This window comes from Lissotriton vulgaris, chromosome 7, assembly GCF_964263255.1.
Source record: "Lissotriton vulgaris chromosome 7, aLisVul1.2, whole genome shotgun sequence".
NCBI classification, from domain to species: domain Eukaryota; kingdom Metazoa; phylum Chordata; class Amphibia; order Caudata; family Salamandridae; genus Lissotriton; species Lissotriton vulgaris.
In genome coordinates, this window is record NC_141695.1 from 1,371,338,996 (window position 1) to 1,371,352,958 (window position 13,963).

General features: G+C 44.0%; 1 protein-coding gene across 1 annotated transcript in view; it reads right to left on the bottom strand.

Annotated features, from left to right (window-relative positions):
- Positions 1-309: 309 nt before the first annotated feature.
- SPN (sialophorin) overlaps positions 310-13,963 on the bottom strand; it is a 44,127-nt gene continuing 30,473 nt past the window's right edge. The window contains exon 2 of the mRNA XM_086932069.1: positions 310-3,097. Within this exon, the coding sequence (XP_086788195.1) occupies positions 1,085-2,599 (1,515 nt within the window). The 5' untranslated portion in view covers positions 2,600-3,097 and the 3' untranslated portion in view covers positions 310-1,084. The remainder of the gene's footprint in view (positions 3,098-13,963) is intronic.

The following is a 13,963-nucleotide window of genomic DNA, read 5'->3' on the forward strand; positions in this document are numbered from 1 at the left end:
GGCAGTTAAATAGAGGCAGTTGCCAGAAAAATAAAATAAAAAAGTCCCTCAGCAAAAAGCAATTCTGTTATTTTACTGACCTCTACTGGTCCTTTTTTATTACGACAGTTAAATAGAGACAGTTGAACAGAAAAAAGTCCCTAAGCGGAAGCAGACAAGTCGTAGGGCTGATCTCCAGATATGTACATATACATATAAGTATATACTAATATAATAAGTATATACTAAAGTCTTGAATGCTTGACCTAAAAACACGAGTTGCCAACTGTATTTTGGCCCAAGATCAGTTTTGATCTCAGCCCAACAAAATTTCTGTTTTTTTATTTCATCAGCACTTAAAATGATAAACAGGTTCATAGATTTTGCACCCCACAAACGGAATCACAGTTTTTTTTAATTAATTTGAGCAAAAATATAATTTAACGGTGGACTAAATGCCCTGGCAGTGAAGTTTAAGGCGCAGGGCTAACAGATGTGGCTGAGGACATCTTTTTCCAGACCAGACTGTCTTGACGGTCAAGGGTCAGGGGTCATGTGTGATCTCCCTTGCTCTTTTCGTTCTGCATTGCTTTGAAAACGTTCAAGCTATGACCACCCAAACACATTGGCATTTGTTGGAACATGGACATTTTTAGGACATCATACCAACTGAAATCAATTACTGTTTTCTGAGGAGGACATGTGAAACCTTTTTCTGGATCTAATTCCAAACGCAAACTGAAAGTGGAAGTCCGAGGAGAACTTTTTATAATAACAGGGTAGTGGTGTAGCAACTGACAGGTGTGCCAGTCTCCTCAAAAAAGTCGTTTTCAACACAAAGTAGTCTGTGTCCATAACACTTTCTAAGATATATGCAGCATCTCTGGGCATGTCCTCAATGGAAAAGTTCCTAGCCACCCTGCGGTGAATGAGGCTGAGCCAATGTAATTCTAACGGGGAGTTGTTCAAGAGAAGCAGACACTCAGGGCATGGTGTGAGCAAGATCCAGGAGTCAGAGGATGGAGTTCTAGAGAAAGACTGTGATGTATCCCTAACCCATCCCCTCATATATTCCCCCAGGGACACAGACTCTAATTGCACGCCCCTAGACCATGCTGCCTGCATCGTCTGCGTCCGACGCAGATGGCGGTGCTGGGAAGTCTGTTTGTGGAGGGGGTGATGGAGGTGGTGGCAGGGCATCTGGATCCACAAAGGGAGCTGGTAGAGTCTCATGAACAGTAGCTATTTGGCCGGTGGCCTGAAGCTGTACAGTAGCTTCCTGGTTGCAAGCGGTGGATGTGGGCTCCTGCACGGACGTTGGAATAGCAATGCTGGCTTGTGGTTGACTGGTACCTCCGTTGATTTGCCCATTGGTACTCGGGGACAAGAGTGGTGCTTCCTCCTCCTTGGCTGGCTTCTCAGACTGGACATTAACACTTTCCATGGCAACCGAGCACTGTCGAGACTTTCTCCTGTTAAAGAAAGTAGTTAGTGTCAAGCCTTTACCAGACTGGTCTGACTCATCCACCAACAGGTCCACCGGTATGGCATTATCCTCTGGCATATGGACTGGTCCAGCCCAGGCATCCTCGCCTGCTTTTTTTTTCTTCTTGTTTGTGGTCTGGAAACTGGTGGACCCAGTGCTTCTTCTTCTATGTACATTCCACACTAAGCAGACAGCAAGGAGCAGCAAGGCTAGAGCCACAACTGCAATGACAATATACCAGTGGTTGGTCATACCGCCTGAAGAAGGTGTATGTATTGGCGTGGAATGTGAAGTAGTACCGCTCGCTCCTGTTCTGTTACTTGTGGTTAGATGAGGCTGTGTAGTCATTATGGTGGTGCTATGTGTTTCAGCCTCTGAAACCTGGGTTGAACCAAGCGAGCCCGTATTGGTTGTAAATGACATTGTCTTAAATGTTAATGGGAGCTTATGGGTACTGAGAGAGAGCGAGGCAGTGGTTGCCATATCCCCAGGGGCACCTTCATCAGGGAGATTACTGCCACTGGTCTTCGCCTGGGTTGGTGAGGTCAGAAGGACTGAAGAGGAGCTTGAGTATGTAGCGGCATCTGTTGTCTTATCAACCACACTGGTGAGGCTACTGTCATTGGTTATCAATTTCAAAATGAGGCTTGTCGCTGGTGGGAGACTGGTTGCCAAGACGTCATTGTTTGCAAAAGTTAAAGGTTCATGCTTTGGAAGCGGGGAGGTTAAGAGTGGTGTAGACATTTCTTGTACGGTGCTCAGAGAGCTCTGAACTGGTGTACCCTCCTCAATTTTCTCGATGGTAGTTAAGGAATCAGCCACAATCTGAGGTTTTGCCGGTGGCTTGGATGCCATTTCCAGAGTCACTGGCCCAGAGTTAGGAATTTCATGATCAGTGACCATAGTGGAGAGGAATATTGTACTTCTCAACCTGATTTCAGCTCCTCCATCAAAAGAATCTAGGATAGTGGGTGAAGTGGTTAGCTCCTCTGCTTCTGTATTTTCTTCTATTGGAGACATTGATGCAGCTTCATTACTATCCTCCCCAAGCGACGACCATGGGGCCAAGGTGGCCAGCAAAAGCTGCAGCATGAACATTGTTCCAGAATGCCTCTTACTGCTTATCAGAACCATCCTTTCAGCTGTTGATTTCAACACTTGTGTCTGTCACTGATCTAAGCGCCTAAGAGAGTGAGGCTGGCAAGCGATGGCAGCTTCAGAGCAAGTCAATCACTAGTGGTTCCAGGCATGGCTTTGACGGTTGTCATAGGAAGTTAAGCCCCAGTACCTAGGGAACCTGTTCTCCACAATACCGAGCAAGGTACAAGTATGTGTGCACAAGATGTGGACTGAAAGCACCAACAGTTAGTGAGTGATCTTCAGAAAGAGAGGGCAGAGAACATTGTTGTATGAACAGGATGTGAGCCAGAAATACCAAGAGGTAGATGTCTCCAGATTACAAGACACGTGAGCCAAAAAAGGCCTACAGGAAGTGATCTTGAGACTTCACAGGAAGCAAAGGCTGCATTTCCACAGAAAGTGATTGCCAACAATAACCAGGTTGTGAACGTTCTTCTGCTGTTTCGCCCAAACTTTGTAGCTCTTGGTGGTGCATCGAATACTTCAAATGGCCTGAAACAGAAAAGAAATAATAAGTATGGGATAACAGCCTCTGGTATCAAACACCAATATTTAAAGTGTTATGGAAGAGGGGTAACCAAAGTGGGAAATGCAATTCTAATAAAAGACATCATGGAAGAGACATAATCTAAGATAATGAAACAACACATCTTCAATAATGCACATTCCCTACCAATTTTTCATTGTGCCCACTGTGCTTTACTTCCATTATCGTCTCTATTTTGATATCTTTGTGGCATGAGACACCCAGTGACCAGTCTGAATATGGCATTGGCTGGGGGGCTGAAGGCAACAGACAGAGCTAGTGCAGGAGCGATCCCTAGTGGCCAGTCACAGAATGACATTAGCTGAGGTCTTGGAGAGAGCAGGTAGACAGACGTTCAGGGAGCAATCGCACCCAATGATAATTCAAAGCTTTACAATGACTCTATGAAACTAGTGGCAGGAGACATACCCTGGTTGGAGCAGTGGTCAGTGCCAGGATAGCGCTGCCTGAGGGAGAACAGCGTCACTGCGGTAGTAGTACGCAAGAACGGGCTACCAGCAACAATAACACCCATTGGACTTCAAGTATATAGCATTGTCTGGTGTCCTAGGTGGAGCATATAGTCAATTTAAGCTTATATGAAACTCTGAAGGACTGTATTGCGGAAATGTTGTGCAGTGCCAGATTTGGTAAGAGACCAAAAAAAGTGACACACTTTGTGCTGCACAGAGACATACCTCTGCAAATGTTAACAAGTACCCTTTAAGTTGCTGGTTGTCGTGTTTTAAACTGGTGGTGGTGAAGTGCAACCTTTGCACAGACAGTATTAATTTCTGTTATAATGCCAAAATAGAGAATGTGTAACTTTTTGCCAGACACATTGCCTTTCTTGCCGCATAGTGTTTTTAAGCCAGTCACATACTTCAGTCCTGAACTGATTCATAAATCCAACAACCCTGGGTAGGAGCCGGAAGATATACAGCCAGATTCATCAAGCAAAATGCGCTCGCAAAAGGGCCAGATTCTGAGAATCTGGCCCTTTGCGAGTGCAATTTTTGCATTTGGGATTCATCATCCCAAATGCAAAAATCGCTAATAAGGAATTCGCAAATTTGCGAGGATTAGCATTTAAGGAATCTCTATTAAAGATTCCTTAAATGCTATTCATGAAACATTTAAAAATTGCGAATTCGCAATTTAGGAGCGCTATTTACCACAAAGTCAAACCTCGTGGTAAATAGCGAAAACTTAGAAAAATGCATTTAAATGAATTTTTCTAAGTTGCATGTTACACACACACATGTCCTTTGGACATGTGTGTGCACAACATCAGTGTAAATTCACATTTCAGGGGTGCTACAGGGTGTCCTTTGGACACCCCTGGCACCCTTGAAATCGCAACCTTATTTGCGATTAGCAATTTGCTAATCGCAAATAAGGAGGCTGTACGAATCGCAATTTATTTTGCGATTTCTACATGAATCCCGATTTGCAAATCCTTAATAGCGATACCTTAATAATCGCTATTAAGGACTCGCAAATCGGGACTTTGATGAATCTAGCTGTAAGTGTACAGAGTAGAAAGGAAAGTCTGATGGAAAAGAGGCATTGAGGTCACTACTGCGGAAATGAAACCCGCAGGAGAGAAGAAGGTGCCATGGTCAAGGCAACCATCAAACATCCTCTGGAGAGATGGAAATGTCAAAGTTGGGCTTGGTTACAGAGGAGTGCCTCTGGTCTTGCCAATGAGACCAAACATGTACGGACTCATGTTGCTTCCTCACTTCAGAAAAGGAACTTCTCATCTCAAGTAAGGAAGGAAGTGTGGTCCAAGCACAGGAAGTAGAGCATTTGGGGTTGGCAGAGGCCTCAGCAGCGGTTATTCTTCCACCCTGAATACAGGATGCATCTGTGAGCTACCAAATAATCAGTTTTTACATTGAATTGCACCTATATCGACTCCGCCATATAAACTACCAACATATCGTCAGGGGCAGTTGATGCGGTGTTAAGATTAGTAGAAATGTAAATTTAGATATGTCTATATCTGCTACCTTGGCAATACATTTGTTGCCAATATTTCTAATAGATATATTTGCAAGTCAATATTATTGACCTCAACACTGTGACATCTAGCCCAGTGGCAATCTTGAGGCACTTCAAGAGGCACAATCTACCTCTCGCTGGTCCCTATTGCTCAGAGCTGCTAGAATTACATGGCATGGGAGAAATTATGCTGAAGGGTTGACTGAATTGTGCAGCAAGAAAACAAAAATCATGCAGTGTAGTGTGGCGCATTTTGTGACAGGATTCATTATTTTGTCAACGGTATACATGTTAATAGTGTATGGGCAAAGGCTTTACCTCATTAGTTACAATTTAACACCAAAATACAACACCAAGCAACTGAAAGGTGAACAGGAAACTTTGGAAAAGTGTTGCTGAGTTTTTGCCAACATTCAATCCTTTGAAGAAAAAAAATATTTATGTTGTTGAAAACTGCAGCTTATGCAGCAGATGATGGATTATGTGGTAAATGCAGCAAATCCATAAATATGCAGAAAACGCAACCGTAAAAGAATGGTATAGTTCCAGTGGCCCAGCTAATACTGTATGACCAGCACTGGAATCATGACACTGCACTGGAGACCCACCAGCCCCGTTGTTCCCCTGTTTCAGCAGCGTGAGGCACCCTCTCGGCGAACCACTTGTTCGGTTTTACCATTTACCAGGTTCACTTTTTTAGATTTGAACCTATTGGTGATTAAATGCCATTCAGATAAAAACTATTGTCCTATAGGTATGTGGTTGCTATCTAGCCATCTGCATATCTGTTGCGAACATGCTGCCTCTCTGCACATAAGTCTTCCTTAAACTGTAGACATAATCACAAACACCATCACAACACTATAGTAACTTTATAACTATAGGGGAACACTTTTGCAAATGCAGCAAGTCTACAAATCCACAAATGCACAACTTTATAGTTGTACTCTCTTACAACTGTATAACAACAATACTACAACTCCACACCTACACCACAAAACTTCAGTTGTACATCTAAAACTGCACAAGTCTATGAGTAAATGCTTGACAAATGCACAGGCCTACTTTCTGCACACTCACTGCACTATTATAATTCTGATATTGTACACCTGCAGCACTACAATTCTACAAAGGAACCTCTTAAACAGTATCCTTGTACTCAATTGAATATTCATTTGTTAAATACTACATGTTCATTCTTTTTGATCAAGCCAGTTTACTTTTTTTTCTAAGTTTTTATTGTATAGTCTGAGCTGTTTTGCTTTTTTATGTGTATGATCATAAATTGATCCAATAAATTACTAATACCTCTGAAACAGTATAACTGCATGATTCTCCAAATAAGCATCCATACAGCACTGCAGATCTACAACTCTACAACTGCAAATCTACAATATGTATACTCGTATATATTATTGCATCCAGTATTCTCATAGCGTGAACCTAATCAAAAGGCAGCGGCCCATAGACGAATCAGGCAGTGCCAGAGGGGCTTGTCTGACGGGTCAGTGTATGCAAACCATTTTTTGGGCTGTTTGTGGTCCTGTTTTTTGGTCTGATGTGTGCGTTTTTAGGTCGAGGTAATATCCGGTCTGCCGAAGGAAGAACCGGAAGTACCGAGATTTAATGTTTCTTAGTGTGGACTATTTGTCCCGCCTCTGTTTTTGCCTCTCTCCCATTGGCTGGCTTCCTAAACGGAGGCCAGCCATTGGAGGAGAGAGCTGTCCCTCCGAACAGGCTCCGTCCTTTTCGGATTTGGAGGTGTGTTCGGTGTTCTTCTTTCCTTTTTTAGGCCACGCCCATTCTGAGAACACCCAACACGCCCCTGAATTCGAAAAATTTCGGAAGCTTGAGGCCGCCATTTTGTTTTCACCCGCAGTGAAGGTGAGCCGTTCCTCGCTGTCCTCTTGCCTTCTTCCCCCTGATTGCACTCGTGTTTTTCTTGTTTCACTTGTCCTGTCAATACTTCTTTTCCCTCTTCTGTCCCTGTTCCTTTTACTTTGCCGATCTGTACATTTAAATGATATGATGATGCTTTTAATAAGATTTCATGATGAGGAAGGTTTCTTCATAATTTTGCAGGACTCTAGGATATCACTAATGTGGTCAACTATTACTTACTACCTTCTATTTAGGGGTTTTAACTCTGGGACTAATGGCGATTTGCATGCATTGCCATACATTTTATTTTATATGAAGATGAACTGAAGTACTCCTTTTGGAGTGGAATTTAATGTTATTTGGCTTACTGGAATAATACATTATTGTGGCCATGCTGGCCATTGGACCCGCCACTTGGATCGCTATTGGAACGATAGCCAGCACAGATGGCAAGGCGTTTCAAAATATTTCTGACTATAACAGATTACTTAGAGGAATCCCCATGACTATGGGTCTCCGGTATCGTCATTAGTATTCGTGTAGGTTTGTTTAATTGATTTCATCTGGACGATGAGTTGTTGGTTTAAATTAATTATATAATGAAGGAACGGATTTCGAGTTCTTACTTTGATTTACGGTAATAAATACGTTATGGTGATCTATCTGTATGGTATCACCGTATGGATTGCGATCTGAACTAACTCCACTTTAAGATGGCTGCTCGTTTGAGCCTACTGTTGACTGGAACAGAATAGCAGCAACGCTCGCGTGGTCACATGATTCGTGACACGCTCAGCTACCCCTTCTTTCCTTTAAACATGGCGGGACCCATCACCTGTCGCTCTCGCCGGACTTTGGTGAATGTTGCGGCTGCGCCATATCACAGGTACGATACCAATGCCGTGTAGGCTGCGAGGGTTCTTTGTCTTTCTGGGGGCTTCACACAACCGGAGAGCGGGCGTAACAACTCTGGTTTCCTCTACCTATAGGTGCCGCGCTATTCATTCATCCTTATCGTGGAAGACACACCTGGTGGATTTCAGGTATGATGGTGACGCCGAATACTTGCCGGCTGCAGCTCGCTTCCCCCCTCTTGAAGGCAGAGCCACAGCCCGACGCCTGCACCCTTTCATGCACCCTATGCAGCCTGTTTCATTCTGCTTTGGGGGATAAGTGGTCTTTTGCTTATAGCCAGGCGAGTGTGCATCTTCCTGGGGTATAAGGCTGCCTGCTAATTGATTAAGTATTGGAAATAGTCAACGGCAGGGCCGTTTGTGTCTCTGTCTGTGTGTGTGTGCGTGTGGCTGTGTGTGTGTGTAGCTGGCTGTGTGTGTAGCTGGCTGTGTGTGTGTAGCTGGCTGTGTGTGGCTAGCTGGCTGTGTGTGGCTGGCTGGCTATGTGTGGCTGGCTGGCTGTGTGTGGCTGGCTGACTGTGTGTGGCTGGCTGGCTGTGTGGCTGGCTGGCTGTGTGTGTGGCTGGCGGTGTGTGTGGCTGGCTGGCTGTGTGTGTGGCTGGCTGGCTGTGTGTGTGGCTGGCTGGCTGTGTGTGTGGCTGGCTGTGTATGTGGATGGCTGGCTGGCTGTGTGTGTGGCTGGCTGTGTGTGTGGATGGCTGGCTGGCTGTGTGTGTGGCCGGCTGGCTGTGTGTGTGTGGCTGGCTGGCTGTGTGTGTCTGTCTGGCTGTGTGTGTGTGTGGCTGGCTGACTGTGTGTGTGTGGCTGGCTGGCTGAGTGTGTGTGTGTGGCTGGCTGGCTGTGTGGCTGGCTGGCTGTGTGTGTGGCTGGCTGTGTGTGTGGCTGGCTGGCTGTGTGTGTGGCTGGCTGTGTGTGTGGCTGGCTGTGTGTGTGGCTGGCTGTGTGTGGGGCTAACTGTGTGTGTGTCTGGCTGGCTGTGTGTGGGGCTCGCTGTGTGTGTGGCTTTCTGTGTGTGTGGCTCTGTGTCCGCGAATACTCTCTACTACTCCCTAATGCTCACCTATTGCCATTGTAAATCACAATACCATTTATTTATGTTTTTAAAAAAAAAGAACAAAAATGTCATGAGCAATGCCAATAGCACTACCTTTAATAATGCTGAGACCATTGCATTGTAAATGCTTGTTAATGTTGACTTCCCTGATGTCACCACAAACATTGCCTGCAACACTCAGAAATGCATGTAGTCTTCATACCTTGCAAAACCCAAATCCACTGTGTTGGTACAAATTCAAAATTGCCCCAATTTGCAAATGTGGGGCACTTTTTTAGCTATCTGATTCGCTAATGGGGATCACTTTTCTTTTGGTGCCCAGGCCTATTTTCTATCTCGCTCCGACCCTAAATATAGCATAATATGTGACAGAAAGAACTGGGATGGAAGAACAACAGGGGGAGGCAAAAGATGAAATATAGCCATCTGTCATTGAAAGGGAAGAAGAAAATTGTGAATTTCTAAAGAAAAGTAAAAATGAACATTTATTAAGTACAATGTATTTGCTCCTACTAAGCCTTTGTTTCTCCTTAGTATCTCTGAAAGATTTCCTGCCACATCCTATGAGAATATGTCATCTGTCAGACCCCATTCGTCTACAGAAAGCCTCTTTAGAGTCCACAGGGGAGAGTTGAATCACTCCAGGGCTACTCCTTCCTATCAGCCAAGTCAGGGATCTGTTCCTTCAGGCCTCCCAAGGTCCTCTTAGGGGATCTGGATGTGAATCGGGTTACATTAACATCTAGCCATTTTAACGATTCAAAGCTGTGGTAAATCGCCTTATCAGATGTTATTTTCCAATATTGTTGTGCACTGTACTTGATGTTCCGATACAACTATGGGTGAACTGTTTTACATGATATGCAACAGCAATCCTGTACGAAATGTGCCATTAAGTAATTCATCTAACAATCCCTATTGTTTAAATCGTGTAACTGTACTTGTGGTGTATTGAAGAAAAATTAGAAATGTAAAAAAAGATTACTTTTTCATCTGTGAGGATTACATTTCTTTGATCTTCTTTCACCTTCTTAGGGGTCCTATTTTTAATTGGTGGCATGTTGCTATAAAAGTACACAATTTTCCTGTTATTCACACTTTACTTGGGTGAAACGCTAGGGATATTGAATGCAAGCATTTAGGATTTAAATTTTTGTCTGAATATGTGGCACACAATTGTTACTGACGGATGGGGGGGATCTGGTCATGTATATTGACACTTTCGTCCAGTTTCATGCAAACTGTGAGATTAGAAAATGGGGCCGTTTATGGCCCAGGCAGGACTTGGCATGCATCCAACAGCATATAGGGAGATTGACCATTTGCTACGTTACCTAAACCCACATGCTCCATTTTTTTGTGCCTGTTTTGTCTATCTCAGATTCTCTGGATCCTAGTTCACCAATGATCAATACCCTTTTCTTCCTTGTTAGGTCTGGCACTGGCCAAAGCCAGTTTTTTTTTTGTAAACTTAAATATATAATATACTCACTTATAGGGGGTTTTACCGCTTTCTTTATCAATTGGTTCACTGTGCCATTCACATTTTTCTTCCGCCCTATACAGAATACAACATGGGACAATTGATCAGCCCACTTCAGCCATTGGCTCCCTTCAATGTGATCGTTGAAATTCTGCTATTGCATCACTTGCACATGCATATTAAAAAAGTTGCCCGATTAGTGCCCAGGACTACTGGCCCAGTGTGTAGTTTGAAAGAATGATTTTTGCATTAGTTTTACAAAAACCATTACAAAACAAAAAAGCATTGGCAACATCAAAATGTTAGCTTTCAATGTAAGAACTTTTGACTTTGCCAATTCTTGTCTTCCTTGATGCAGTAGCCTACTATAGGGGACTGCTTGTTCCAAAAGTTAAATTTGCTTTCAATATATCCCTTAGAAGGGCCTTTTAGGAGCTATCCTTGTGGGCAAAGGTTTCTGGAATTTGTTGGGGAGGGGACCCTTCTTAAGACTTTCTCACATACTTTTGTGAGGGAATATAACAGTGCCCTTGTGGTGAGATGTGGTTGTTGGCATACCTGTAGCTGCCTTTAGCGGCTGTGAGAGGAGCTTTGATTGTTTAAAATGGAGCTACCCCACATATATGTTAAACAGCATCTTCTACTTCCCCATTTTATATACTTTGTAATATGCCAGAAACTATAGAACACTAAGTTTAAATGAAACGTCCAAGACTGAAAGAGTGAATTTCCCTCAAAGTAGGGATGATCCCATATTCACACCTAAACCAGAACCTTTCATATCAAATTTGACTCCCCATTGGACTAGATGATTTTCCAACTTTCAATTCTTGTAATTCTTGTAAATTGACATCACTTGCAGGAGCAGTAAGAGGACACAGGGATCTGTCAAATCATCCCTGCTTCCCATTCTCCACTCAATATGGGCAGAAATCAGGCAATATTAGCCAACCACAGCTATGTGCCTTCCAGAAAATATGGAGAAAAAACAAAAGACTATGAATGAATGAATGAGATCATTTATAAAGCACGCAGCTACTCAGAGTGTCCCAGCGCTTATGATCCCCATCTGTCCTGACTAACGCTCCTAGCTGCAGACAAAACTGGGTTGAAGCAGTATCATTAAACTTCAGTGTCAGTTGAGGAATAACCAGGTTTTAAGCAGCTTCTTGAAAACAGTGAGGTCTGTCACAGTTCTGAGGGATAGCGGAAGATGATTCCAGGATTGGGCTCCCAGAAACCTAAAAGAACTAACTCCAGACCTGGCACAGTGTATTCTTGGGACGGAGGCACGGCCCGCTGAGGTTGACCTCAAGGTTCTTGATGGCATGTATTTGGAAACTCTACTTCTGAGATGTCACGCACCACTCACATGCAGGGCCTTGAAGAATAGCACCAGTGTCTTAAACTTGATCCTCTTTTTTACTGGTAGCCAGTGTAGCGCCTTGAGATGCGGGAATCTATGAGTCCTGGGCTTAAGCCTAAGTATTTATTTTTATTTATTACATTTTTAAAGCGCACTTTCACCTAAAAGAAGGCATCATGGCGCTGACAGACTCATAACGACGGAGGCAGCCAATGGCGAGCTAGTGTTTCGGGAAGAGCAGTGTTTTCAGTCTCCTCCTAAACAGGAGGAGATTGGAAGAATGTCTTAGCTCAGCCGGGAGGATATTCCACAATTTTGCCGCTGCTACGCCGAACGATCTTCCTCCTGCCATTCTAAACTGCATTTTGGGTCTTCTCCAAGCGATTGAGAAGGCAATCGGGTAGGACCAGGTACAGGACATTAGCATAATCAAGTCTAGAAGTGACCAGCGCCTGGACCAGTGTTTTCCTATAGTCCACTGGTAGAAGGGGAAGACATTTCCTCAGCATGCACAGGAGGCCGAAGCAGGTGCCTACAACTGACTGGACTTGTGATATCATCAAGAGAGTGCCCCTTATCATATTGCACAGATTTTTACAGTATTTTGCACAGAGAGGGGAGGTTCCATATCCGCCAGCCACCAGCGTCTCCACTCTTTTAATGGTGGGGATCCAAAGAATATTGTTTCAGATTTCTCTGGATTACATTTCAGTTGATTCCTCCTTAGCCACGTAAACACCTTGGTGAGGCAAGTTCTAATTTTCTCACCCTCTAAGTCCACTCCCTGTTCACAGGTGAAGAGAAGCTGTGTATCGTCGGCATATGAAATTATTTTTGCCTCACACTCTTCCGCCAGAGGGGGCAAAGGGGACATATATAGGTTGTAAAGAGTGGGGCTCTGAGGAATCCCCACTTTCAGACTAGGTATGCGGGCCGTAAAGGGAGGAGTCCAAACCTCCTGGCTTCTGTTGTCAAGGAAGGAGGTAAGCCGTTCTAACAAAGAGCCGTTGATTCCAAGTTCTTGTAGCCTCTCCAGGAGCCTGTCAAAGACCGCCGATGGATCTAGTAGAATTATAACAGCTTTGCCCCCCTTGATCGAGCTTCTCCATGACTTGTTCCGAGACCTCCAGCAGAGCGCTTCAGTACTATAGTTCGCTCTGAAGCCGGACTGACTGATGTGAAGAAGGTTATCTGAAATAACTGAATTCACAAAATTCTCCAGGTTACACCAGTGTGTGGCCAAGAGAAGACACAGATGATGAAGCATGTCACCTTTGGTGAGCGATGGGAATCCGTCCTTTTTAAAGGATTTTCCTCAATAAAAGGGTTCTTCCCTGAGCTATATCCTCTTTCTGTTTTTCAACACCACTGCGTTGTAGCTTGTGCATTACACTGGAGTCACTTTCGATTCAGTAGACCCACGGATTGATTTATGTTATTGTGTGTTGCCTTAAAGTAGCACAGAACTTTTAATATGCGTGCTGCAAATAATAGTTCCGTATTTTATGTGGATAGGTTAGTGGAATAGTAAAGCCATTCGTTATCAGCGCTTTAAAACAAAGGAGATGTATTTGAGAGAGGGGTTATGGAGAGATTAGGAGCACTTTGACCCTGGTGGGAGTGAGAGGATCCAAGGAGGAGGCCATATAGAGGGGGGGGGGGGCAAAAAAGAGTGTTGCACAGGGCGCCACCAGCTCTAAAGCCGGCTTTGACTACACCACTATAGAACGACAACTACACCACTTCAGCGCAGTTGTGACAACACCACTTCAACAAGCACAACTACAACTACAATACTACAATAAGAGTGATAGCACTGCAGACTGCAAATGCCACTGCAACCCTACTGCTGCAAATAAAACATCACCAGTGCAGCGATAACCAAGGACAATCCAAACCTGCAGCACATATTTCCTGTGGAAGTTACAGTCTTCTTATTTTCCTGTACATTCTGGACTATCTCAGTAACACTGCCTAACACCACAGATACGCACTGCAACTTGAGTAACACTGCATCACACTGGATCAACATGTACCATTACTTCTATAAGATTGCTTCACTACTTTGCTGTCACTGTATCACACTTCACAGTAGCAGAATATCAATACTCCAGTTACACTCCACAA